The 25371-nt window shown below is 50.0% G+C and overlaps 1 protein-coding gene across 8 annotated transcripts in view; it reads right to left on the reverse strand.

Annotated features, from left to right (window-relative positions):
* Nucleotides 1–5041: 5041 nt before the first annotated feature.
* Nucleotides 5042–25371, reverse strand: part of RBPMS (RNA binding protein, mRNA processing factor) — a 200256-nt gene continuing 179926 nt past the window's right edge. For 3 of the 8 annotated variants that reach the window (XM_068971770.1, XM_068971772.1, XM_068971768.1), the window contains 3 exons: nt 19670–19739; nt 13202–13303; nt 5042–6404 (listed from right to left, as the gene is read on the reverse strand). In XM_068971770.1, the coding sequence (XP_068827871.1) occupies nt 19677–19739 (63 nt within the window). In that variant the 3' untranslated portion in view covers nt 5042–6404; nt 13202–13303; nt 19670–19676. Of the gene's footprint in view, nt 6405–6867; nt 6888–13201; nt 13304–19669; nt 19740–21564; nt 21699–25371 lie in introns of those variants that run through there. The other 5 variants (XM_068971765.1, XM_068971763.1, XM_068971773.1 and 2 more) reach the window with 3 other exon arrangements.

Genomic DNA, 25371 nt, shown 5'->3' on the forward strand with positions numbered 1-25371 from the left:
AAATCATTGTAGAAGGAGCTCTAAGACGTCGGTGACTTTAGTTTGCTTCTTTCCGTTCTTGGCAGTTGCAGGTGGTCTTTGAGTCCTGCAGGTGCTGGTCTGGAATGTTGTTGAAGACTGTGGTCTGGGCTGTGTCACTGAGCGTGTGGATTTCACAGGTGGAACCAAGGTGTGCCTCTTGTTGGCAAGTGAAGCAGTAAAGGTACACTTGACATGATTCTTAATGCTTTCTTTTAAAAGGATAGATCACTGTTTAGTCTCCTGGATGTCCCAGGTCATGTTGTCAGGCTGTTTACAGCATGGATGGGCTGTGTCTGCTTGCCAGCCTGAATGTCTGTGTTATGGTGTCCCAGCCCTGGTGGTGCCTGGCCCCAAGGTTCTCACTGACTGAGCTCATGAGAGCTGTTACCACGTATGTAGGTTCCTAAGAATCGTCATGACTTTTGGGGAGATCTGTGGTCATTCCAGCATTCTACTGTAAATGACCCATTTTCCTTCTCTGTGCTTGTTTATGATTTGTAGTGGCCCTTTGGGTTGGTTGATAAGGTCCTCATATCACAAATTGAAACTAGTGGATTATAAGAACAGGGTTTGGTGTTCCTAAAAAAGGCATAATGATAACCCAGAGCAATAACTACTCTGTACACATGACAAGGAGCCATTTTGTTGTTTTATTTACTTCTCATTGATTTTGAATGTCATCGTATCTGTTTCTTATACCCAAGCCCCAAAAGACATCATAAGAAGATGTAAAACTGAGATGCCCCACTGATTAATGATGTTGAGCATCTTTTCAGGTACCTGTTCGTCATGTGTGTATTTTATTTGGATGAATGTCTATTCAGGTCTATTTGAGTCCTTTGCCTATCTTTTAATTGGATTATTTGTGGAGTTGTTTTTTGCTACTGAGTTGTATGAGTTCTTTATGTATTATGGTCATATTAACCCCCTTATCATTGTAAGATAAATGATTTGCAAATATTTTGATTCCATAGGTTATCTTTTCAATTTTTTTTTTTTTTAATAATTTGCACTGGATCTTAGTTGTGGCATGCAGGATCTTGTTTTTTTTTTTTTTTTTTTTTAATCCATTCAACAAATCTATGTATTTTTATTGGAGAATTTAATCCATTTACATTTAAGGTAATTATTGATAGGGGAGGACATTGTACTGTTTCCATTTTGTTGTTTTCTGGCTGTTTTGATATGTGGAGAGTGAGATAGTCTTTGTGGCAAATTGTGATAGGAACCCAGTTGTGTTTGAAGGTTGTAATAGAAGTTCTTTACCAGTTCTTCTGGGTACTTAGGAACATTTCCATGAGAAATTCAAGTTAAAGTCAAAGTCATGGTCTCACCTCTGCCTGTTTCTGCTGGGTCTGTGGGCTGTTTAGAAGCAGCAAGTTGGAATGAGCATGTCTGGGTGCATTAAAAGTTTAAGACCATCTTTAGTGTGTTTGATCTATAATTCATCACAATCAGCTGAGGCTTTTAGGGGATGGCTAAAAGGAATGTCTTTGAGCCCAAAGTGTAGAAAACTAGCACTTGGCTGCTGCTGTCACATCCTCTAAGTGTGGTCAGATGATGGTGGGACTCGAGGGACAGAGGAGCACTTGATGCGTGTGAAGCCGTGCCTGAGCAAGAGGGCAGGGCAGGGCAGCTGCTTCCCGTTCCTGCTCGGTCCATGGTTTGCAGCAAGGACGCTGCAGGCATGTAGCCCTGGGTTCTTCTGTGATGGAGTGTTTGAACTCACCAGCAGAAAATACATTTTGGGTGTGGGCATAGGGTATTTGGATTTATAAACTCCCCGTTCTTAGCAGCTAACAATGGTTTTCTGAAGCATGGGAAATGGTATTTGATGTCCCCTCTTCCTTCTAGCTACTGCTTTTACTTGCAAAAATGATTCATTTGCAGGTGATTTTTTTTTTAAAGGTATTAGTGACTGTCCTTAACAAGCCAGGTCCACTACTGTTGCTGTGTGGCAAGGCTGGGATGCTGTGTGTGGAGGCAGCGTGATGACCTTCATCACGTGATGCCACCCATGGGGCTTCCCAGTCCACCCTTTCCCTAGGTGTGTTTTATGGGCTTTTCCTGAGAGAATGGGTGTTCTGTGGGGGAGAATCTCTTGGAACCAAAGGACCTCTTGGAAACCACTTCTCAGGTGAGCTGGACTTTAGAACCCCCGTCCCTTGCCTGTGAGCATGATGTTGAGTGAGCACTTGGGAAGTGCAGAGCTGGAATAGGCCCTGACATCATGCTGTTGCCCTTCCTTCTGGCCATAGCTTAAGAAACAAAAACACATTTCCCTTCATAGTGGGGTTTCCATTGGAAAGACTTGGTGCTGGCAGGCCAAGTGGCAAGGCTGCTACCATGGACCCTTTGGAAACAGGCCTGGAACACTCATCTAGCTCTCCTCATTTGGAGATGGGCCAGCATGTTCCTGTGACTCAAACCATGTGGGTTCAAGACCCTGTGAGAACACAGTGACTTGCCACCACCCAGAACTTTGTGGGGCTCCAAAGCCCTTCAGGGCCAACTTACCTTATGGAGTAAACCACAGCCTGACATTGGCAGGACCATCTCCAGAAACTCCAAGACCAGGTTTTATCTTGCATGTGAGTGTCAAGAAGCTTTGAACATTTCTGCGTCCTAGTTTTAAGGAAAAAGTACTCTCTTGTCCAGGTAAATACTATTTTAACCTGAGCATTATTTCCTATTCCATGTAGGTGTGTCTTTTAACTCTAAAGACAAGTTTAGGTTGAATTTAAGCATCTAACATAATTAAATTTCTGTTAATTGTTATTTAGCATGGCAAGAGAGTTAAACTTGAAATGAGCCGTATATGTGAGCAGTGGGGAACAGGCTTCCCTGTGGTCTTGATTTATGGGCCTGTTGTAATGGTTCATGGGCACAGGGCCCTTTTCCACTTATAAAGCAGGAAAGTGTGGTTTGTACCATGGAAGTCCGGGGGAATCAGCACCCATGGGTCGCAGGAGAGCTGCAAAAAGAGGAGGAAACAAGCCAAGGTTTCTCACGGCAGATTGGCATCTGGGGCTTGGGGTGGTTACAGAGCCAGGCCAGTCTTGGGGAGCTGAGTGCCACCCAGGACAGTTTGCAGTGGTGACAGAGCTTCACTGTGGCAGGTAAATGTTTCCCTGCTTAGAGAGGCTTATCCGTTGGTTGATGGCATGTGGTTTTTCAGTATCTGAGTCATGAGTTGTGTAGGCATTTTGAAGACCAGTGTTACAGATAATGTCATTAGTGACAGATACTCTTCTGCCTTCTCAGAATGTTGGACAATTGTTTGATGTCATCAGGTATGATAGAACAGGGGGACCAGTTGAAGAGCAAGAGGGCAACCCTGTGCTGAAATTCGAACACGCTTGTCCCCTAACAGTCGGACGTCCCAGTGATGGATGGGGAAACAGTAGGGAGTCAGCTTGCACTCCTAGAGCTAAGCACACCTGCCCGAAACACCCAGAATCAGTTGATTCCTGTATGTCATTGTGACACAGACCCCAAGAATTGTCGGGGTGTCCACCATGCTTACTCTGTGAAAGTGGTCTGCCATATATTCAGGTACTGGATCCAGTGAATTTGAAGCCCACACATATGATTACACTGTAAGTATAATGTACATTTTGCAAGTTTTAAGGTTCTTTTCCAGATTACTTTGTAATTTTTTTAGAGGTAGAAGGCATAGTTCTTAATTTCAGTACTAAATGGTGGTTTTATATTATAGCTGCATTAGTCCTGTGTTCAGAAGCAGCAGATCTTTACCCCCAAGGGAGGATTTACTCGGTAACAAAAAATGGCCTAGTTATTGTTTTTCTGGATCCTACAAACTGGGACATTATGTGTGTAAGCAGAGGGAACAGACAGACCCAAGTTCCCAATTCCAGAAGATACACTCTGTTTCTGCTCAGTGGAGTGACAGGAAATGAAGCTGGTGTTCAAGCGACCAGACAGGTTGTGCCTGGAATTCACACTAGACGGGTAGGTACTCTCTACACACTTGTCCCTTGCACAGTGGTGGTGACCAGGCACTCATTTTATGAAAAAGCACACAGCAGTGATGGTGTTCAGCCCCTCCCGGGAGGCACCCTCAGATCTCTGCCTCCTGGCTTGAACCTGCTGCCTTGGAGTGAGTGGGAAGTCCCGCGCTCAATCGCGCGGCTGAAGGTGAAGCTGCGTGATTGAGCCCATCCCAGAGCCACAACCCCTGAACTGTGATGGGTGTGGGCTTCAGAGGCCGGGCAGGGCGGCAGAGCTGTGCAGTCATTGTCTGCCTTCAACCCCGGCTCTAGGGTACTGGCAGGCTATGTCTGGGACCCACTTTTGGTGGCTGGTCTCCTCTGCAAAAGGTACGTGCAGTCCAACAACAGAACCTGGAATGTCAGTGCCCAGCAAGACTAGTAGCTGTTAGTGGTTGTTGCCCTCACTTGGAATTGAGCACTGTGACCTCCCTCCCCCCTTTTGGGGACAGAGGGCTTGGTGAGTGTTAATCGGTAAAGCATTTTTATTGCTTGGCTACCAGTGCCTGTCTTACCACTTAATAGAATGTATTTCTTACTCTAATAAATTAGTCAGTAGAAAACCACAAATGTAGGTTGCAGAGTCTTTGTAGGCTGAGGTGGATGTGCAGTCTGCTGAGTGTGGTAAAAAGACATCAAGAGAGAGGTATGTGTCTCCCCCGTGAACCTCCTGTAGGGTCTGGAGGGCTCAGGGCTGCGGTGTCCCTGTGGGTCCCCAGGCACCCACAGTAGAGCATTTCCACAGGCTCTCCCATCCCTCCCTCGGTTGCTCCATCCAGACCTGAAAATGGCAACAAAATCTGCCACTTCCTGGATTGCAGTATCGGATGTACTTGGTTTTGCAAGAAGGAATCTGCCAAGCAGTGGTGTGACAGATGGAATTAGCACTTTATTTTTAAAAATGACAATAGAAAAGTACCTTTAAACAGTTTATAAAAGCAGAACAGACTGTATGGAAGTTGCTCTGTTTTCCTTGGAAACAAGAGTCTACAACTGTCACCACGAACCAGGTGGTGCACGGAGACACCCCTTGCCAGCCTTTCTCGTAAGTTTTAGAGCCTCTCACCCTTGGCTCTCGTTTTGTGATGACCTTTAAAAGCATCTCGACACCTTGATTTCTAATAGAAAATAATGAAACTAAAAACCCAACACCAGCCATATATATATAATCATTAGAATATAAAAATCTTCAGCACACTGTGAGCAGATCAATAAGAGAGCTTGTGGTCACATTTAGTATGTCAGCAGTTAAAAATCTGTAGGTCAACGTATGTTTACACACGGCTGCTCTTCCACAGTGGGGAGAGCATGAGGTGACTCTGGAAGAGTGTCCGTTTCCCACACAGGACTGACCCACGTGTGGAGGGAGTCTTGAAGCAAGCTGACCTCTCCTCATTGCTCATGCATCTTCCCCCAGGCCAGTGTGTCAAAGTGTCCCAGTGAGTACGGGATTCAAGGTCAGGTTTTTAAATGGTTCGTCTGGCCTGGTGCCGCCAAGACTCAGGAACACCAGCTCAGTTCAACTGATATTCTGCAAATCGTTTGGGAGGTGCCCACTGCGGCCACATGGGCAGGGCTGGGCTCCCAAGTGGAGGCTTCCCCTTTAGACTCAACACATCAACTGGGGGTGTTGTGCATCAGCAGGGCTCACACAGGAGCCTGCTGTTAGAAGAAAAAGGCAAAACCCAGAACTTCACACACAGTTTGTATAGTCACCCCGATCTGTTGGGCGTGTTACGGGTGCACCTCAATGAGGAATCTGCACCAAGCACAAGCTGCTTTGCCCAGCTGGGAATCCGCCATCACACTGGAAGCTCCCGGAGGCTCTGACTGTCTTGCAGGGCGTCCTACCAGACTTGGAAGCAAACCTCAGGGGCCGTACCAGCAGTTCTAACCTCTATCGCCACGTTACTCATGGACCCAGGCCAGGTAAACAGATTTCTATACATGCACCATATGATCCTGGAAATTCTGATAATATTTTAAACCATGCCTCAAACATGCAGCTTATTTTAGAGGAAAGAAAAAACAGATACTTTAAATTACAAGCATTCAAAAGTCAAGCACAAAATGTGTGATCCAACCCAGTGTAAGATCATCCATCCTGTCACACTTAAAATGTTTGGTATAAAAATACTCACTCTCTTGGTTTTATCGTTGACATCTTTTATGTTTCATTTGAAAATATCTCCAAACTGTACAGAAATGGCAGACCATGCGTTCACAAATAACACACTATTTCTTACAATTATACAGTGTAAAAGAGTAAAACATTTTTTATTATATATTTTTTTCTTCGAGGAAAACAGATGTGTGATAGAGGCTGTGGCAAAGTCTTGAAGGGCTCAAAACTGGGCGAGGTGTTGTTCAAACCTGAAACAGAAAGAAGGTATGTAAGAGGTGCTGATCTCATAACCGCATACAATCCTTTCTCTGAGCCGCAGGGCTGTTTGGAGACATGGTGGATAGAAGTCCCAGCTGAGAAGTCCCTGGCTGCTCCCCTTCAGAGCTGTGCATGTACTCGTCTGTGTAAACACAGAATACACTCACTCACCCTCTCCACGGCAAGACCCTGCACTAGAGGATTGGTGGCCTCACAGCGGGTGCTTAATTTCTATTTCTCTTTCCCCTGCAGCTGCAAGGAAACACTCATTTTTTTGTGGCAGAAAAAAGGGCCTTTGGACAATCAACAAGACTTTGCCTCTGCCAGAGCCCCGCCTGGCTCCCAGGAGTTTCTTAAACACATCTCAATTCTATATGTCTGAATTTACTCGGTGGCACTAGTGGTAAAGAACCCACCTGTCAATGCAGGAGACATAAGAGATGTGGGTTCGATCCCTGGGTCAGGAAGATTCCCTGGAGGAGGAAATGGCAACCTACTTCAGTATTCTTGCCTGGAAAATCCCATGGACAGAGGAGCCTGGGAGGCTGCAGTCCAGAGGGTTAGACCCGACTGAGTGACTAAGTACGCAAAAAGGCTGCATTGGTAAGTGTCCTGCTGTTACTCATTTTACTATCGTCTAACTCCCCAGTCCCTTCTTTTCTTACCATTAGGTGAGACTGACAAAAGTCTGACTGTAGGAAAGGGACTAGAATTTTGGGTTTGTACATGGGAGGCGGCTGTCATTACACATAGTTTAACTTTAGAAAGTTGTGGTGTCCAGTCAGGTAAGTTCACGTGTCTGCAGTAAACCGTCACATGCATGCATCCTCTACCAGTGGTTGTGCTTTGGTGTACTTTACAGTATAGAGGATAGTCATACAGTGTAAAGCAAGTAGCTGGTACCACTGTGAAGTGCCAAGTGCTAGTGGTGGAAACAAAAGTGAAGATAACTGAGTGTGGAGCAAGAGGAAAAGATGGAATTGAAGGCCCAGGGAAAGGATGAAGAGAAACTGAAGCGCTTCGAGACACAGGACGTGAAAAGGGGATTTTCTTTATTTAAGGAGGCATGGGATGGGAACCTAGAACAAGAACACAAAGGTTGTAGCAGCTATTCAGAGTGCAACCCAGTGTTACCACATGGATGGTTTTTTCCCAAGAGAATAGAATGGAACCAGCAAGGAACCAGAATCTGTGGTGCCATCAACATCAGGCAAGAGTGAAACTGCACCTTGCCTTCATCTCCTACTGCTGACGATCCTTCACTTCTCCGCCCTTCTCCGGTCAGTAACTGTTCTTCCCTGCACACCAGTTGTTGTGTTCCTGTACTTATCAAGGGGACTGTAGGATTAGAAGTGTTTTGTTTTCTCTGGATTGTTTGTGTGAAAAGTATTATAAACCCAGTAAAGTACTGTTGTGTTAGTTGGGTACCTAGGCTAACTTAGTTGGACTTTGAGACATGCTCTTGAAGTCAAACTTATTCGTATGTAGGGAACTTACTGTACTGCCCTGTGTTAAGACCTATTTGGGAAAATGTATTTACCAAGGAATCCTGAAATTAGAAACAAATATATTTAACACTCCCAAACATAGCTGATAAGATGACCTTAATATTCCTATCTAAGCCAGATCTGTACAGTGCCAGCTAGTTCTGAACTATGACCCAATATATCTTGTCACCGCCTAGTTTTTAGATGACAGTCCAAACAGGTAAAAATAATGAGCCACAAGCTGTTAGACTGAATGCGGCAATCACGTACCTATGGATCATAGGAAAAAGTCCATGAGGAGAAGGGTGTTGATTTCAGGAGTAGGGCTCTGATTCTTTGAAGTTAGCATAGCACTTAACCTGTCTCTTCAGCCTGTTGGAACTATTAACCAAATGACGTGCTAAGACTGACGATTAGAGTGAGTGTGCCCCCTTGGGTTGAGAAATGCTTCCAACTTAAGCTCAGCGATCCCCACTCCTCCCTCCACTTTCTGGGAAACACAGGACTTGTTTAGGAGGAGGAGGTGCCGTCCTTAAGGAAAACCCCACTCTGATTCCTTTGCTTCTCTCGGAGCCCAGCACAGTGCCTAACCCCCACCACCACTCGCTCGATGATGGAGGAATCTAAGTGGGCAAAGTTTAACACTTGCATAATAGGAAATCAGAAACACAAGAAGCAAAAAAAAAAAGTCATCCATATTCACAAGTAGTTTGCTGGCTGATGTGTCCTTCTAGGTCTCTGTATTTTCAGAGCTAAGCATCCACTTTTATGTGATTAAGATTATACAGCTATCATGCTTTTTCACATGTCACGAATATCTAGCAAAGTACCAAAGCTATGCAGTTTTGATAACCAAGCATACACTACTACACCAACTTCATCTGGAGGAATCCCTTCTTAAAAGCCACGTGTCTTCTGCCCCCCCCCACCCCCCCCCGCCCAAATCTTTCTACCCAGTAGAAATCACGATCACATCCAGGTGTGAACAGCAAGCAGCTCTGGGGTTGGGACCAGGGTTATGGAGGGTCACATAGTAGCTGCCGTTCCCTAGTGAACTCTAGACCTTCTGGCCTCAGTCTGCCAAAAGAGCACCCCCCTCCCCAACTCTGTCCACTGAGGAGGGGAACCAGCTTCGGGAAACTGGAGGCAAGGCCAGTTTCCTTCCTCCACACTCTGGGTTCATCAGGCCTGGAATGACAAGTCCTGCATTGCAAACTTGGCCCCACGCCAGCAACCCAAGCTGCGGACATACATTGCGGAAAAACCGATTTTAAGGAGCAGCAGTTTTCCGCTTCAGAACAACTCACTGGGGACAGCAACGGGGCCCTAGGAACCTGAGGGGCCTGCAACGGCCAGCGGCCTCTGACAGCAGCCAAGACCAACAGCCTTCAGGAACTGCGCAAGCAGGCGGAGGGCCCTTCCTCGGTGGGCCCACAACTTTAGCCCCTGCAGGCAGAGCCTGGCTGGTCTAGGCCTGCTTGCCTCTCGGGAGCTGAGGCCACCTTCGGGAAGTGCACTGTGCCCACTCAGGCCTCTTTCTGGTTCCACAGCCAGCTCCCCACGTTCCACTTACCTTTGTGCTGGATATTTCTGTCATGACCACAAAGGCCACGCGTCTCTACTCAGAGTTGCCTTCACGTACACCACACTTGGGTCACTCTGTCACCCTGACACCAACATTACCGACTGGGGGTTTGCCTCACCAGGGTGTTTCCACTTGATTCTTCATTGTGCTTTGACCAGCCAGAGGACAGTTCCTAAAGCACCAGCGCACCCCCCTGCCCAGGTTTTCAGTGCCTTCCCAAGATCCTCAAACGCTTCATTAAAATCCCCTTTCAGCAAGACCATGCTGTCTGTATTCGCACCTCCTCCCTTCGCTAGTGTATCTTGCGCGCACACAGACCCTCCTGTCTGTCAAAACTCAGGTGAAGCCCCACTTCCTCCAGCCTTTCCTGGTCCTTTCAGGGCCTTCTCAGCGCTTCACAGGCACTCTCCCTGTCCAGACCACTTACACAAGGATCACCTTGGATTATTTTCCTCCCTAAGATCAGCTCTACCTTCTTCTACTCCAGACACAGTCACTTGCTTATAGCAAAAACGCAGACACTTGGGACACTGGAACAAATGAAACTGGAACGATGGGCCATTAGTGGGAGGAGGCCTAGAGATGCAGGCCCCTAGGCTTGATGCCAGGGCTGGGCTGAGAGCAAGGAGGTGCCCGGAGCCCTTGTGGAGCTCTGCACGCTGGCCCTCGGGGCAGAGCAGGAGTCACCCCAGAAGGCTGACATGGGCTGGGAAGGCACCCGCCCAGGATTTCGAGAAGCCCACCTGGCTTCAGGATGCTCTGTGCCCTTGCCAGGTTCCTGAGCAGAAAGAAAGGTGGATGGAGCTGGTTAACCTAGGCTGAAAGATGGATCTTTCAGAGTGAAAAAGGACAAGGAAGGGGGTGCGAGTTGATAACTTCCTGAGCTGCTTCTGCTGGGTAAAGGCAGCTCTCACATGGGAAAAGAATGTGTCCGCGTTGCCATAGCTGTTCCAGACTGAACACAAGGTCAAAATGTGGCTATTTCAGTCCCTGTAAACAAGGAAGGGGGTTTAGCTGGAAACAGAGTTCAAACCTTGGAATGTATTAACAAGGACATTTTAAACACGGCAAAGGCATCCGGGAACACAGAGCACTGGGGCGGGGGCGGCGGGGAGGGGGTCACAGACAGCAGACTCGGCTCACAGAGCCTTTCCTGAAAGGGGGTCAACTACGACACGCACGTGCCAGGTAAACAAAGGAAGACAGGGAACCCCTGGCACCCGCCCAATTTGAAGACAATGGAGAGCGTCTCCTGGTGTCTTACGGCGTAGGAAGCAATTCTAAACCAGCTCATTTCAGCTGTGTGTTCCGCAGTGCCTGGGGACAGCTGCTGACGTGCGTGGGTCAAGGGCTGCCCTGCTGCTGGTGGTCAATGCCGTGACCCGGGAGAGGCCGCTCTTCCCAGAGGTAACTTTGTAGGTTCAAGTCTATTGATCCAAGCGCCTTACGAGCTTTTTTCCCTCCCAGTAGTAAGAAAATCCTGTTTTCCACCAATCTATCCCTATATACTTGACCTGTTTCCTAATGATTTCTTCCCCAAGAGTTTTTCTAACATTTGTTCATTTTTACTAAAAGTCTAGTAAGGAACATTCCCTTCTACCTAAATCCCAATATCATATGACTTAAGGTTTTTAATTAAGGAGTGGTTTTCATTTTCTGTCAGCTTTTTAAAAAAATGTCATAGTAATTAGTAATAAAAAGACTAACATTTAAAAAGGGTCAGTGGAAACGTCCCCGGTGGTGCAGTGGCTAAGACTCTGCACTCCCAGCTCAGGGGACCAGGATTCGCTCCCTGGCCAGGGAACTAGATCCCATGTGCTCCAGCTCAGAGTTTGCCTGCCGCAACTAAAGATCCCAAGCGACACAACTAAGACTCAGCGGTGCAACCAGATAAGTGAAAGTAAATATTACAAGATAGAAACCTCCACAGTCTAGAATCTCCGGGCACCCGTCTTCTGTGGTTAGGAACTCCTCCCTAAGCTTAAGACGCGGCCCCCCTCCATCTGTGCAGCCCGGCGACTGGACCCTCCCCTCCGCCCAGGCCAGGCCTACCTCTGCAGGGCTGTCCGAGCTGGGCGGGGAGCTCTGGGAACCCCCTGGGTGGCCCCGGGACCCAGAAGCCTCACCAGGAACAGGGCTAGTGCTGCCGGCCCTCCCACATCCACGCTGGCACTGCCCACTCACTCAGGTTCATCTGTGGTCAGACTCCGAGCTGCCTCCCCCCAGGACCAAGCCCTGGTTCTCCTCCCCCTTGTCACCAGGCCCTCCTGCTGTCCACGGACAGTCACCCCACGCTCCAGCTGCGTCCTCATGGGGTTCATCTGTTTGTGCCCCAATTACTGAAGTCTGGGTTGATCTACTGCATTAAAAAAAAACAAAAAACCAACTCTGACCTGCTTCAAAGTTATATATGGGTGGCTTTCAACTGGTCCTTAAATTTCCCCAGAGGAAGAGAGAAAGCAAAATAAAATCTTGTCTTTTTACTGAGTGGTAACATCAATAAGAATACAGTGGGCATTTCCATTAAGGACCATGACAACAGGAAAACCTGACCAATCAGAAGCCTGTACAACTGGTGGTTATCTGTCAGCTTTCCCCCGTGATGTGGGAAAAACGTTTACCGTAGTTGTTAAGTTTGGTTAGTGTCTCCTGCATTGCGGGCAGACGCTTTACTGCCTGAGCCACCAGGGAAGCCCCAGGTTAGTGAGAGAAACAGACTTCACTGGGGAGAAAAAAGACCCCAAGTGCTGGAGGCCAGCTCCCCACACAGGCACCACATGCCCCTCTGGAGTACAGGAGAGGTGGTGTTCTGAGCATGTGCTTGCTTACCTCCCAAATGTGGTAATGACCTCCTAGGCCCGACTGCCCGATTCTATCCTTAGCAGGAATCGTGTTCTCCTTCTGACTCATCTTTGCTTTATAGGCCCTTCACAGGGATGCAGTCTGCCACCTTATTTGGGCCGAGCCGTAACTGCGGTTGGCCTGCCCCTGGCATTCATTCCTGCTGTCCTAGGTCAAGCTTTCCAACAAGACTGGAAGGCCCACACACGGATGGAGACCTCATTGCATGCTACAAGCAGAACTGAGCACTGACAGCTGGTATCGATGGAAAAGACGGACAAGTCACTAAAACCTTCACCACCAGAAAAGCCCCACGGTTTCGAGGGAGCCAGTGAGATACCATCATAGTTCGGTCACGCTCAAGGCCCACATCATCACTCTATTTCTGAAAAGGCTCATCAAAATGTCTCCAGTCATAAGAAAGGGCTACACTGTATTTAGCATAAATGGATTAATAAGAGGGATATACATACTACATCAAGATTTCCACCAAAACTATTTTTTTAAAAAGGCTTAGGGCTTCAAGGGAAAAGCTTCATTCATATCTAAGTTCCCGTTGGTGGATGATCTCATCCCTGGATGCTGCCGGATGAGAAGTGTTGACTCTCAACCGGGCATCACCCAGCAAAGCTGTGAGGACCAAGCACTGAGCCACACGCTCTTAAGAACCTGCAGAGCTCACTTGCTCTCCTCGGATGACGTCTCTGAGCAGGTGGTGGCCAGAGGAGGTGACAGAGCTCGCCCCGATCCCCAGCACCCACCCTGCATGGGAGGCTGGTCCCAACCACACTGCTCCTATCTAAGCGGTTGTGCCCGGCCCAGGACACACTGGGCACACTCAGAAGGAATTGTTCAGTCTCGGGTTGGAACTCACCAGCAAGCTCCAGTTTTGTAGAACAGCTCGAGAACAGTAGCCACTTGAAGATTGCATTAATACCCACAAGACATATTGCAGCCACCATCACACACCTGGAACCTGTGGTGGAGAGAAGAGCAGCCGTTAACACCAGTGACGTCCATGCCGGCTGGCTCCAGGGCAAAGAGCTGAAAGGCAAAGGCCCCAGCACCAAAGGTCTCTGCCTGCTGAGCCCGAGGACAGACACCACTAGGAGTGAACAGGACCATCACGGCCACGAAGGGCCTGTGATGTGGTTCAGTGGAGTGGAGTGGAGTGGAGGAGGCTCTGCAGGGCGGGGGTGAGGCGGCCGGTAGCAGAGCGGGGCTCCCTGATAGCTAGGCCAGTGGGGAGGCCACCTTCAAGACCAGGGTGTAAGCGCCCCGGAGGCAGACTGGCAGGGCCTCTGCACACACATTCCCATGGGCTAGATCCCCAGGACTGGCCAAAAGCCTCAGGTGCCCCGAGAGAGGAACCCGAAACCAACTCCAGGGGCCACCCCAGACCCCAGGGTCAACCAGGGAGCCACTCTCCAGGAGAACCACCTACTAGAAAACAAAATTCCAAGGCAAACGCATGTGAACACATATCCTGCTATTCCCAAGATCTGAGAATTTTGAAACACTATAAGGGACAGCGTCAGTGGGCCATACATTTTTCAATGTTCTTCCTGCAGGAGTGGCTGCTCTGAGCTGGCTGGGTTTCATCAAGAATTCCTGGTGCTGAGGAAGCCCGAAGGATGGCCCACATGGACCCCATTCCCCACTAACATTCCTCAAGTTCAGCACTGTTCTTCCTGGCACACAGCACCTGCTCCAGGCAGGCTGCATGAACTGGAGGTCAAATGTACAAAGGAGTACAGACTGACCCCAGGAGGCTGCAGGGAGACCCATGCCCTGCACTGAAAGATCGCCGCCTTTAGGGCATCTCTCTTCCCAGAATCAAGAGGAAAAAAGTTCTCCCCAGAATTTCACTATAAAAAACATTAAAAGATGAATAGATGTGATTCTACTTTCCTAGTAAAACTTGGGTTATCTGAGGACAGAAAAAAAAAATATTCACCCTGCAAACAAAACATCTCCCCTCACCCAACTTTCCCTGGCCTTGTCCACACTTGCCAGGTGTGGGCAAGGAAGGAGGGAGACCCAGAGAGGCCCCGGGGCGGCCAGACCAAGGCTGCATTTTTGGGATGCTTCTTGTTTAAGAAATCATACTGATGACCAGATGCCACTCAGCCTCTGGACTGATGACTCAGGACTGGTGATTTAAGAGTCCTGGGACCCTAGCTTCTCGCCCCAGGTTCTGGGAGCACAGAGGTTTTATCACCAAGGCATCCTTTGCAGTTGCTAACATCAGCAACTCTTGTCTGCACACTAGGTGGGCAGACAGAATGCATGCTCTGTAGACACCCCAGGAGATGACTCCCCAAGGAACACAACACACCAGAGGGGAGTCCCGGGCGTTCAGCTTTAACTTTATGGGGAGCACACGGGCCTTCTGAACCTCCACTTTCAGCCAAGTGGAGCTGATGGTGGGATGGGTTAGGGCAGGGGTGCAAGTGGGCTCCTGCAGGTGGCCCTGCCCTGTGCCTGTGGAGCCGCCCAGACTCAGTGCTCTGCTCTGTGAACGTCTTCCAGGGACCTGCTGCACATGCTCAGGGGTCTCCCAGCCAGAAATAGGCTATGGACGAAGGGCGGGGTGGGGGCTGTCACACAGTCTGGGTTTGCAGATGAGCTGGTGCGCAGATGCCTGGTGTGTCTAAACTCCCAAAGCTGGAAGGGATGCTACGACCCCAGTACCTGGCAGGAGGCAGGTTCTCAGGCCCATCCCTACTTTTTAATGCACACAGGAAGCAGAACAGACCAACCCCAGGCTTCTGGGTGGGGAAATCATAACCAGGGCATGTAGAGACCCCTCTCAGGGCAGGGCTCATGAACTCGGGCCTCCCAGGTTTGGGAAAGCCAGCAGTGCTTTTAAGTGTCACCCGGCTCAAGCCTGTTCACTTTGATTTAGCAAAAGAGGAGGTGAGCAGAAAGAAAAACAGAGAAGTTAAAACTGTTCCCTAAACTTGAGCAAAGTTAGGTTTATTCTGGGGCTTCCCAGGTGACACTAATGGTAAAGAACCTGCCTGCCAACGGAGGAGACTTAAGAGATTCGAGTTTGATCCCTGGGTTGGAAAGATCCACAGGAGGAGGAAATAGCAACCCACTCCAGTATTCTTGCCTGGAGAATCCCACGGCCAGAGGAGCCGGGCGGGCTACAGCCCATAGGGTCACACACAGTTGGGCATGACTGAAGTGACCTGGCAGGTATGCACACAGGTTTGCTCTAGAAAAGGAACCCCATATAAATATGGGCGAGCTTTCACCTCTGCTCCGATGTACAAGGAAGCACCTGCTACCCTTGACTTTGGCCTTTTTTTCTTGTTCCGCATTTCTCCATGAGCCCTTCTCACCATCTGACCTACTATGGTTTAGTAGTTTATTACTCTTCTCCCTGTCTTAGAATGTCTCCACCAAGGCGGGGGTTTTGTCTGCTTCTATCCACTGCTGTATATGCAGCACCTAGAATAGCACCTTCTGCCCTGCAGATCTTCACTGAATACTGATTGTGTTAATCTACTTCAGTGTGATTGAAAGACCTTGGTTCATAGAAGAAAAGGAATGGTCCTGGGGCCTCTTCTAGGGAGAAGGCAGGGGTGATTGCAAGAGCCACAGCAGTTATCAGGGCACCATGAAGACTGCCCTTCCCACCCTGCTAAACTCTAAGTTCTGCCTGGATATCTAGCTCCTGGACTCTAGATGATAGCCAGCCACGTACCCAAGGCTCTCCTGTCAACAACCAAAGACAGACTAGGCCATTTCTCCCTGAACAAACAGCTTCAAATTCCAGCTTTGTTATCTCTCTTGCTATGTCCTCCTTTGATTTGGTGAGGCTGTAACTACATGTGCCTACAGTTTTTATGCTGTGGTTTTGGTCCACAGCCAGGAAAATTTCATGAGTTTCTAATGAACACCCTCTCACATCCACTCCAACTCTCTGTCTTCCCCTTTTTTTCTGATTTATTTAATTATATTTGGAAATGCAGGAAAACTGCATAACCAGGAACTCCAGGAAAACTGCGTAACCCTATTCCTTCTAAGGAATGACTACAGACTTGCTCGAGTGTCCTATTCTCAAACCATCTGGGAAACTGATCACTTCCAATCAGTATTATGTATTCTGGGATTCTCTACCACATGGCTGAACCATCAGCAAAACTCGGTAGTGAGGTGTACACATTGCAACCAGACTAAACATCATCTGTCAAGCAAGATGTTGAACAAATTGGAGTCAAAAACACCCAACCATCCAACAACCACTCTTCTAAAGGTCTTAGTTACGCCACTGATGGCGGTCCACACGCACACCCACCTCCTTAGAAGCATCCTGAGCGGTAATTCTCCTTTCACTCTGAAATGTGTGTCCATGGCTCTTGCCCATTAGAACTTAAGCTCTTCAGGGGCACAGGCCTAGTTTCACACATTTTTACATCTATCACATAGTAGATACATAACGTGTTTATTTAAAGAACAGAGAGCCCGTTTTTTTTTCTAGTTAGTGATTTCCCTTTAGAAGTAAGAGCTCAGCGTGGGCCAATCAGCAATCAGATGTATTAACACGTCTTTTGTTACCCAAATGTCCAATATTCACTTACATAACCAACCACTGGCTGCAGGCATTAGTTTCTGCAACACCACCCCTGCTCCCAGTCAGTAATGTGTTAAAAAATCCTTGAGGGCCCCCTGGGGGAACAGGCCTGGAGTCCTCAGGGTCCAGAAGGAGGCAGCCCCGACATCTCCCAGGTCCTCGTGTCTGACAGCAGATGTCTCTCCTGCTCCTGCCCTGGGGCCCTTCCCAGTGAGTGCCGAAAGGCCGCGTGGGTCACCAGTGGTGGCACGGGTGGCACTTAACCCTCACTTAGCCTTTTCAAGAGACTCATTCTGCTATGACATGTTTGCCCTTGCAGCGGCGCCACTGTTTTCAATTCTAACTTACATTTCCCTATGATTACTCAGCCTGGATTATTAGCTGTCTCGGAAAAGGCTTGGTCCAAGAGACTGGACGGAGCCTGAGTCATGGGGCCCTACTGAGCTGGTCTAACTTCAGGCGGGACGGGAGACTGCAGCCCCAACCGCAAGTGCGGTGTAATAAACTCATGGGTCTGTCTTCCTCCCTAAGCACCTCCTCAACCCACTCGAGTCCCTCAGGCCCCAAGGAAGGCGCCTGGCCCGTGGCCCGAGTTTATCTCAGAACGAACGATGCAGCCACAGGAGACATGACATCTTTCATGTGGATCCGGCTGTGTCTTAGAAGTACTTCAAGGGGGGTGAGGTGGGGTGGGGTGGGGGTGGGGCAACTGCCGGCCCTTCCCTGGAGGCCACGCCCACACTAGGTCTCTGGGGAATGGAGGGAGAGCTCTTCGACTGCTTACCGATCTCGTCTTCTGTTTGTTCTTAAAGCAAAATCCTCCCTTAGGCCCTATGCCACCATCACCATCTTTTGCCAACTGGAAATGCCAACATCTCACGCAGCTTTCCTTCACCATCCGGCACTGCAGACCGAGAAGCTTAACATTGGCCCCCGCCCTGCCCGGGAAGCCCCCCGCTCCTGATCCCTCTTCACTGCGGACAAGCTGACTCCTGAACAGTTGGGGGAGCCTCCAGGTTCTGTCCCACTGGCCTCCCCTCCGATGTCATTCATCTCAACTGTTAGCTGATGCTAAAAAACAAAAAGCCAGATCTGCCTTCCACCCTGTGCTCTCCTTCATGAGTGTCACAGTTTTCAGTTTTCTTACCCTAGACAGCTCAGGTGAATGCCTACCAGCCTCCAAACATTAAGAGAGAAACATGGTCATGGAAGAGAGAGGTGCGTGGGGACAGTGTCTTCTGGAGCCTGTAACACGACCGTGCTCGGCCGTGTCACCCGCTAAGGGAGGAGGTTCCCGCAGAACGGAATGACTAAGGTTTTTCAGAACAAAGACACAATGGCTGGGGATATAGAAATCAAGTGCGAAAGTTAATTATGGGGAATTCCGTGGTGGTTGAGTAGTTAAGACTTCACCTTCCAATGCTGTGGGTGCCTGTTCAATCACTGGTTGGGGAGCTAAGATGCCATATGCCTCATGGCCAAGAAAACCAACCAAACCAAAAAACCCTCCTATAAAACAGAAGCAGTATTGTAACAAATTTGACTTTTAAAATGGTCCACATAAAAAAACAATAATAAACATTAGTTAAGGGCCTGCATATTGATATGAAGCATGGACTTCTGTACTTAAAGGAACTCTGGAACACCTCAAAACTTAAAATTCGTGTTTTCAGGCAGGGGAAAAAACTCTCCCTTAAATAAAAAACATTAAGATGTCACAAAATATTTTAAAGGAACATTTTAGGTATCTACCACAAACATTTAAAATACAATTGTCATTCACTAACATTACCATTTCATTCAAGTGTATTTTAACACAGAAAAGAACATCATTGCAGAATAAAGGACAAATACAAGCAGCTTTAAGGGAAGAACTCTGGTTTTTCCCCTCTCATCACAGATTAGTGACAAGCGTTGACAGATGACTACTGGTCCGAGGGTTATAGGTATGGGTGCCACTGGTTTAAGTTCCCAAGGCGTGCTCTAAGTAAAACCTGAGTCTCCTAAGATTCTCTGAGAAAAGGGTTTCCTGGTCTCAAGTTTGAGAAATACTGCTGCACCCTAGAGTTTCCTGATCTCAATGATTCACAATGCTCACATTGTTATAAAAGTTCTGAGAATTGCTTGGTGAAGAAATCTTTTTAGCTCCAACCCTGCAAGCATGTAAGTCTCTACCCAAGGACAAGTGCTCCTTGACCATACTCAGAAATACATTGGGTTAGGGGAAGGAAAGGTACAATCGTGGCTTATTGAAGTTGATGTCTTCCAGCACAAAAATGTCATCCTCAACTTACTTATTGCCAGAGGAAGAATCCTGACGGGTTGGAGTGTGGACCACCACCCCTGGGGGTGGGATTTCCGAGGCTCTGATGCCTATTGCTAATCCTCCTATTAGGTAAGGCTCTGGCCTTCTGACCCAGGATGAGAGCCCTCTGGAAGTCCTGACCTTTTATGGTACCCAGAATGTCAGCAAGTGAAATCTGCCCCTGGCAGTCCCCCTCGAAACGGAAACGAAGGGGACCTGAGCCACCACCTGAGACTTCAGGTCAACAGGGCAACCTGCCTGAGGTAAGTGATCCTCAGAACTCTCTGGGCCACGCGGGGTTCCTGGGGTGAGCGGAACGACCTCGGACAAGCCTAGGAAGCACCTAGGAGTGGGCGCTGGAGCAGGATGGGGGCCACCCAGTTACAAATGTCTGCTCTGTCCTGGGATCGTCCAGGCGTGGCACATGGTTCTTGTTGAAATCAAGTACTTACATAGGATTCAGCAGAACTGACGGGACTTCCAGCCCTGAGAAGTAGCCTCGGAGGGAGGGAGCCAGCGCATCTGGAAGACACGTGGGGAGAAGGCTGTGAACCAAGGCCCCAGACACAGGTCCACTGCTCACTGGCCGGCAGGGCCCCCACCCTATTCACTGTTCCCAGGTCCTTGCCTGCGGGCAGCTCCCCATCAGGGGCTGAAAAGCATCAGAGCTGCATCCTGAGAATGCCTCCACAGGACCATGCTCTCAGGAGCCCTGGGGGGTCCCCTGCTCCCAGCCTCCTTTATAGCCAACAGCCAGTGCAGGGCTGGAATCTGCCCAGTGAGCCACCATCCTCATGTTCACCCAGCATCACCCAAGCTGGGGGGCCAGCCTGCCTAATAGCTAGAAACTTGTCTTTGATCAGGAAGGGACGGTTCCTGACACCATCCATGCCAGCGGTCTGGCCAGGAGGGCTTTTGAGAATCTGCTCCCGTGCTTTTAGAAAAGGCCTCTGGGAACTGTGGGGGGTGTCTGGTATCCCATGCCCTCTGCTCATTCTGTGGGGCCCCGCCTCTTCTGTTAGGTTTCCAGAATGCAAGGCCAGCCCTACCTACAAATGGACTGTGATGCTGGGTACGCTTGGCAGAATGTTCTCCATCCTGTACCGAGGAAAACGTGAAAATAACAAAAGGGCAAGTGCCCTTCGGCTTGAACAGACGTCCATCTATTGGCATCGTGGGCTTTGCCCCTAAGCATTTGGACAGAGGTGAGAGATGAGAGATCCCCATTTACTGCTGCTTCTGTTTATACTCCCCACCAGCCCCTGAGCAACACAGGAAGCAGCTCTGGGGTTGGGGGAAGGCGGGCAAATTACAGCAAAGGTGGAGGCTGCCAGCAGAGGACCCAGAGGTGGTACCCTCCCCAGCACGGCAGGAGAAAGACAGCTCTTTATTTTGGTTCATGGGAGTTCGTTTCTGGAGTGGAATGCGATGCTGGGGGGATCTTTACCCTGGCAAGCCAACTTCCGTGGCTTAATAAAATCAAATCTGCCAGCAGAACCCCTTTCTCACAGCCATCTTATTTGTATCTCCAAAGTGGGAACAGATGAAGCAGCCCTCTGGCTGAGCCAGAGGTGCAGAGGGCCTGGAGACCTTCTACCTCCTCTCACCTGATAGGTACAGGTGGGGAAATCGGCCGAGGGCTGGGTACTTTGAGTGGTGTCCACCATGGTCAGAGCCCAGTTGGCCCAGGGCTGGGTCAGGATCCAGGGCTCAGGCTCCTCCAGCTCTAACTAGATTCTACAAGCTGGGCTGACCCTGGCCTTTCCCCGTGGGTCACATGCAGAAGTCTGCAGAGCTCCCTTGGACCCCACGGGCATCCTTCACAGAGTGACTGTGTCCCTTCTATGGTGAGGGGCCACACTGGGGGACACCATCCCCTCCTGGAGCAAAGCAGTCTGGCCTCGTTCACTCCATATACCAAGGGTGTATATGGAGCTTCTGCCCAACGCCAGGACTCCGTTTCATGGAAGCCCTTGGGCCGGCTGTGCCTTAGAGACCTGCCAGGGCAGAACATCACATATGACCAGAAACGGGTTTACCAGCCAAAGTGGAGCCCCTGTATCAGGAGAGCAAAGCTATATTCCTCGGGGGGCCACTAGCTGGTACTGAAGCTCTTTTAGGACCGAACCAGAGTCTTTTCAATACTTATAGCAATGAAGGGGACACAGATCAAACCTTCTCATGCAGGAAGGCTAAAAACATGTCTCATGGGGAATTTAGGGGGTGCAGAACAAAGAAGGGGGAGAGAGGGGGAAATGTGGGAGGCAGGGGCAGAAGGGAGAGAGGAAGGATAGAGGAGGGGGAGAAGGCAGAAGGGAGAGACACAAAAGAAAAAACTCATACCTACCCATGGCTTACGGCTTTGTGCATCTGAATCCACTTGCTCACTAAGCAAAGGGCAGAGTTGGAGCTGCCTCCCTGAGACAGGTAGTAAAGGATGGGGCAGGGGCACAGCCCCGTGGCAGGTGGGGGGCTGGGAACCTAGACACACAGTGGAGGCGGGATGGGTCCGAGTGCACCAGGGTTGGGGGAGCAGTGGCGTTGGCCGGTGATGCCCAGGTGCGGGGCTGGGGCGCGGAGCCCAAGGCGCGCTGGTGTTTCACAGGAGCCCGGGGAGAGGGGGGACGCAGGGTGCATGGCATGACTCCCGTTTCGGTGCAGGTGACGGTGACAAGGAGACCCGCCCTCCCCCCACCCCGTCCCGCACATCCGCTCCAGCCTCTCCACTGCACACACAGCCTCGCACTCTCCAGGGCACCTGCCTGCGGTGGGGACCAGAGCCCCGCGGGGGATGGGCAGGCAGATGCTAAGCCAGGGGCCAGAAGCCGGGCTCAGCTTAGCAGAGGTTCAGTCAGCCCACGGGCTGGTCCTCAGGGAAGGTGATCAGGCAATGGGCCTGAGAGCCACTGGGACGTGGCCACTCTTGCACATGCCCAGAAGGTGGGTCCTTCGCCGCCGCACCGCCCTCCTCAACCAAAGGCTGCCTCCTTCCAGCTCCATGGGGTGCAACGCCATCCCCCTTTCAGCAGGAACTGGCCTAGCCTGTGTTTGTCATCAGCAACGTCCCCATGCCCAAGGAGGGCAAATCAGCGGCAGAGCTCACAGGGCAAAACCCCGGCACAGGCAGCCAGCCCGGGGGGAACAAGTGTTCTGTACTAATCGCCACTCTCCTCTAAGAAAACGGAGGGTTCATCCTTACGCCCACTCAAGACTGCCGGTCTGCTGTGGTTTCTGGCTCCTGGTCACTTGTGGCCACTCCTGCCTGGCGCCTAGGGGCTAGTTAGATGTGTCATAAACATTGGGGAAACCCATGACTCGCTGACTCTGGCTTGAGGGACCATCCAGCATGGCTGACCTTCCTCCTAAGGCCACCGTCCTGTTCAGCAGAAAAATGCACGTGTGCTCAACCTCATGTACACAACTGCATGCTCACCGTGTTGTATGCAATTCCAAGGGCCTCAGAAGTCCCTGAAAGATCCTCTAACATAACAGATAGGATCCAAACTGATACTGCTACTCGCTCTGCACCAGAGACGGCTAGACGCAGCACGCAGACTGTGACATGTGAGTAAGTGACATGGAAGACCCTGGGCGCTTCCACAAGAGCCTCATCCTGACACTTGACAGTCATCCCTGTTTCGATTCACCATCCAGGGGTCACACTGGGGTTCCGCCATCATGCTTCTTGAGGAACGCTCCTGCCCAGGGCAGCAAGGGTAACCCTGGAGTCTCCACCACCTCAGCATCATACCAGCTCCAGTGACTGGTGACAGGAGGAGGAGAGCAGCCAGAGAAGAAATGACTCAGTGCAAAAATAAAGTGCTAGAGGAGAGGAGGAGATACCCATAAAACATCCATCCTCTTCCACGTAGAGATGAGGGAGTAAGGCCCAGAGGATTCAAGTACAGAGACTTCACATCCTAAACAGTGTTGCCAAGCATAGGCAGACCTTGACTGGGCTCCAGAGGGGGCTCCCTGCCTCGCCCAGGAGCTCTCCTGCAGTGTTTTGAGGAGCAAACACGGTAAAGCTTCCAAAGGGCTTCCTTCCTAGTGACAATTCCATCATTATCCCATTTGCCTTTAGAAACAGTCACGAGAAGTGCTTACTAGGTGGCTGGTTCAACTCCTGGGAGCCACCATTATTAAACACCCCTCGATTTAGCGATTTTCTTCTCTGTGGACTCAAGGGACAAGTCTAGACCAGTGGTTCTCAGAACATGGTCCCCCTACCACCAGCATCACCTGGGACCACCTGGTCCAAAACGCAGAAACTGTTAGGGGGAGAGCTCAAGCGCCTGCATTTATCAAGTCCACCAGGTAACGCTGCTGCATATACGCATGCTCAACTTTCAAAGACCCTGCTCTTGCACAAGGTTCCCTAAAGGGCAGCCGGAAGAAGCGAGTCACACTCAGCAGTCAAGTATGTTTAAGAGAAAAACACCATCTCAGCAGATTCTAGATCCACATCAGTACGGGAAAGGCTCCGAGAAGTTGAAACAAACCTGTCTGGCCCGATTTCATCCTGGGTTTCCCAAGTTTATCGGATCACATCATCTTTTCAATTACGTAACAGTGTTGAGAAATGCTGGTCTGGAAGGTGCCTTCCAGTGGTGACATTTGGCGGAGGCGGGAGGCTGAGCATGCTGATGTGTCAACCAGCTCTTGAACGAAACTAATCAGAGCTAGGCGATCACCAGACCAGCTGGTTCCCTGGCTGGCTGATCTACAAGTCGCAGTGGCAACGTCCCTTTCCTAAGGCGGGTGCTGGGCCTGGACGCAGACTTCCCGGCACCACATTCAGAACCGAGCTCTCTCTCCTCTTGAAGACATGGAGATCGTAAGGCGGGTTTCTCCCACTGTCCCCAACACAGAGCCCTGAGACCCTGCCAGAGCTTTCTCAGCTGCGAGCCACCGGCCACCAGCCACTCATATGCTATTTATTCATGATCAACTCTGCCCCCACCAACTCCGGCTCTGAGGCTCCGCTCTTAAGCGGTATCACCAAATAAACAGGTCAGGTCCCACAGCAAACTCCGCTGCAGGCTGTGGAGAGGCAGCCAAGCCGAACACCTCCTCTGGTCCAAGGAAGTCCAAACTCACCCAACAGACCCCAGTGATGATTCGCAATCACAAAAAAGATGATCCTCATGATGGGATGAATTACAGGATTCTGTGAAACAGCAATCTTCCCTATTTCTAACAAGGCGTTCACCAAAACCAGAACACTTGCCAGGAATTTCTCTACCCTACAAGATGAGGCCCATTGAGGACCATTCCCTACCACCCCCACAGTCTCCCCTCCGCCCTCTCCTACTCTTTCCAAGGACAAAGACACAGAACTGCAATCAGCATTTCTTACTATTTCTTTTACAATACTCTTTGCCTGGGGCGATTAAGGAAGTGGCTATTGTTACCTAGACAAAAATGTCCAGATTTCTGTGAACTGGTTCAAAGGTTGAAGCTTGCCACCTGACCAGGTGGGGGTCAAGGGGGAGAGGAGGCCCAAGGACCTTGCACCATCTCCAGGTCTGAACAGTGTGAGGCTGCTGAGGTCTGAGTCCAGGCAGCCACAAGGTCCAGATCCCAAGAGCAAGGTCCTAGGCCAGTGAACCCCTCCCGTTCAGACCAACCAAGGCCGGGCTTAATTAAACATAACCCTTCAGGGATCGGCTTCTCTTCTGGCCTTTTCGGATCTCTCCCCATCTCTCCTCGGCACCAGCTCAACTCGCGCTTCCAAACAGGCATGCGAAATGTGCTCAGACGTCCCAGAAGTTCACTCAGGACGCCACTCGGGTCGAAGGCACCCAGGCGTGTAACACCCTGTGTCAGATTAAGTCTGCAGTGCTGGCTGGTCATCCATATTTAATTCTGTCAGTCTGTTAATTTTTAACTATGTTTGCTATCAAGGGCCATTAGAGGTCTCCAGGAACCGGGGTCGGTGGAGCGAGAAGCACTCGGTGGCAGAGCGGATGGAACTTGGAAGTTGGGGTGTCTCACTTTCCCCTCCTGTCACCGAGTTCTGGCTTTCCCCACCGGCAGCGCCGGCCTTGAATAAAACATGATCCCATCTGGAGCTCGTACTCCTTTTCGCCCCGTCACCACGGGTTTTCTTCATGGAGTTCACTTGGTTTTTATGGCGCCTGAGTCTTTTAAT

Source organism: Capricornis sumatraensis, chromosome 4 (assembly GCF_032405125.1).
Source record: "Capricornis sumatraensis isolate serow.1 chromosome 4, serow.2, whole genome shotgun sequence".
Classification (NCBI taxonomy): Eukaryota; Metazoa; Chordata; class Mammalia; order Artiodactyla; family Bovidae; genus Capricornis; species Capricornis sumatraensis.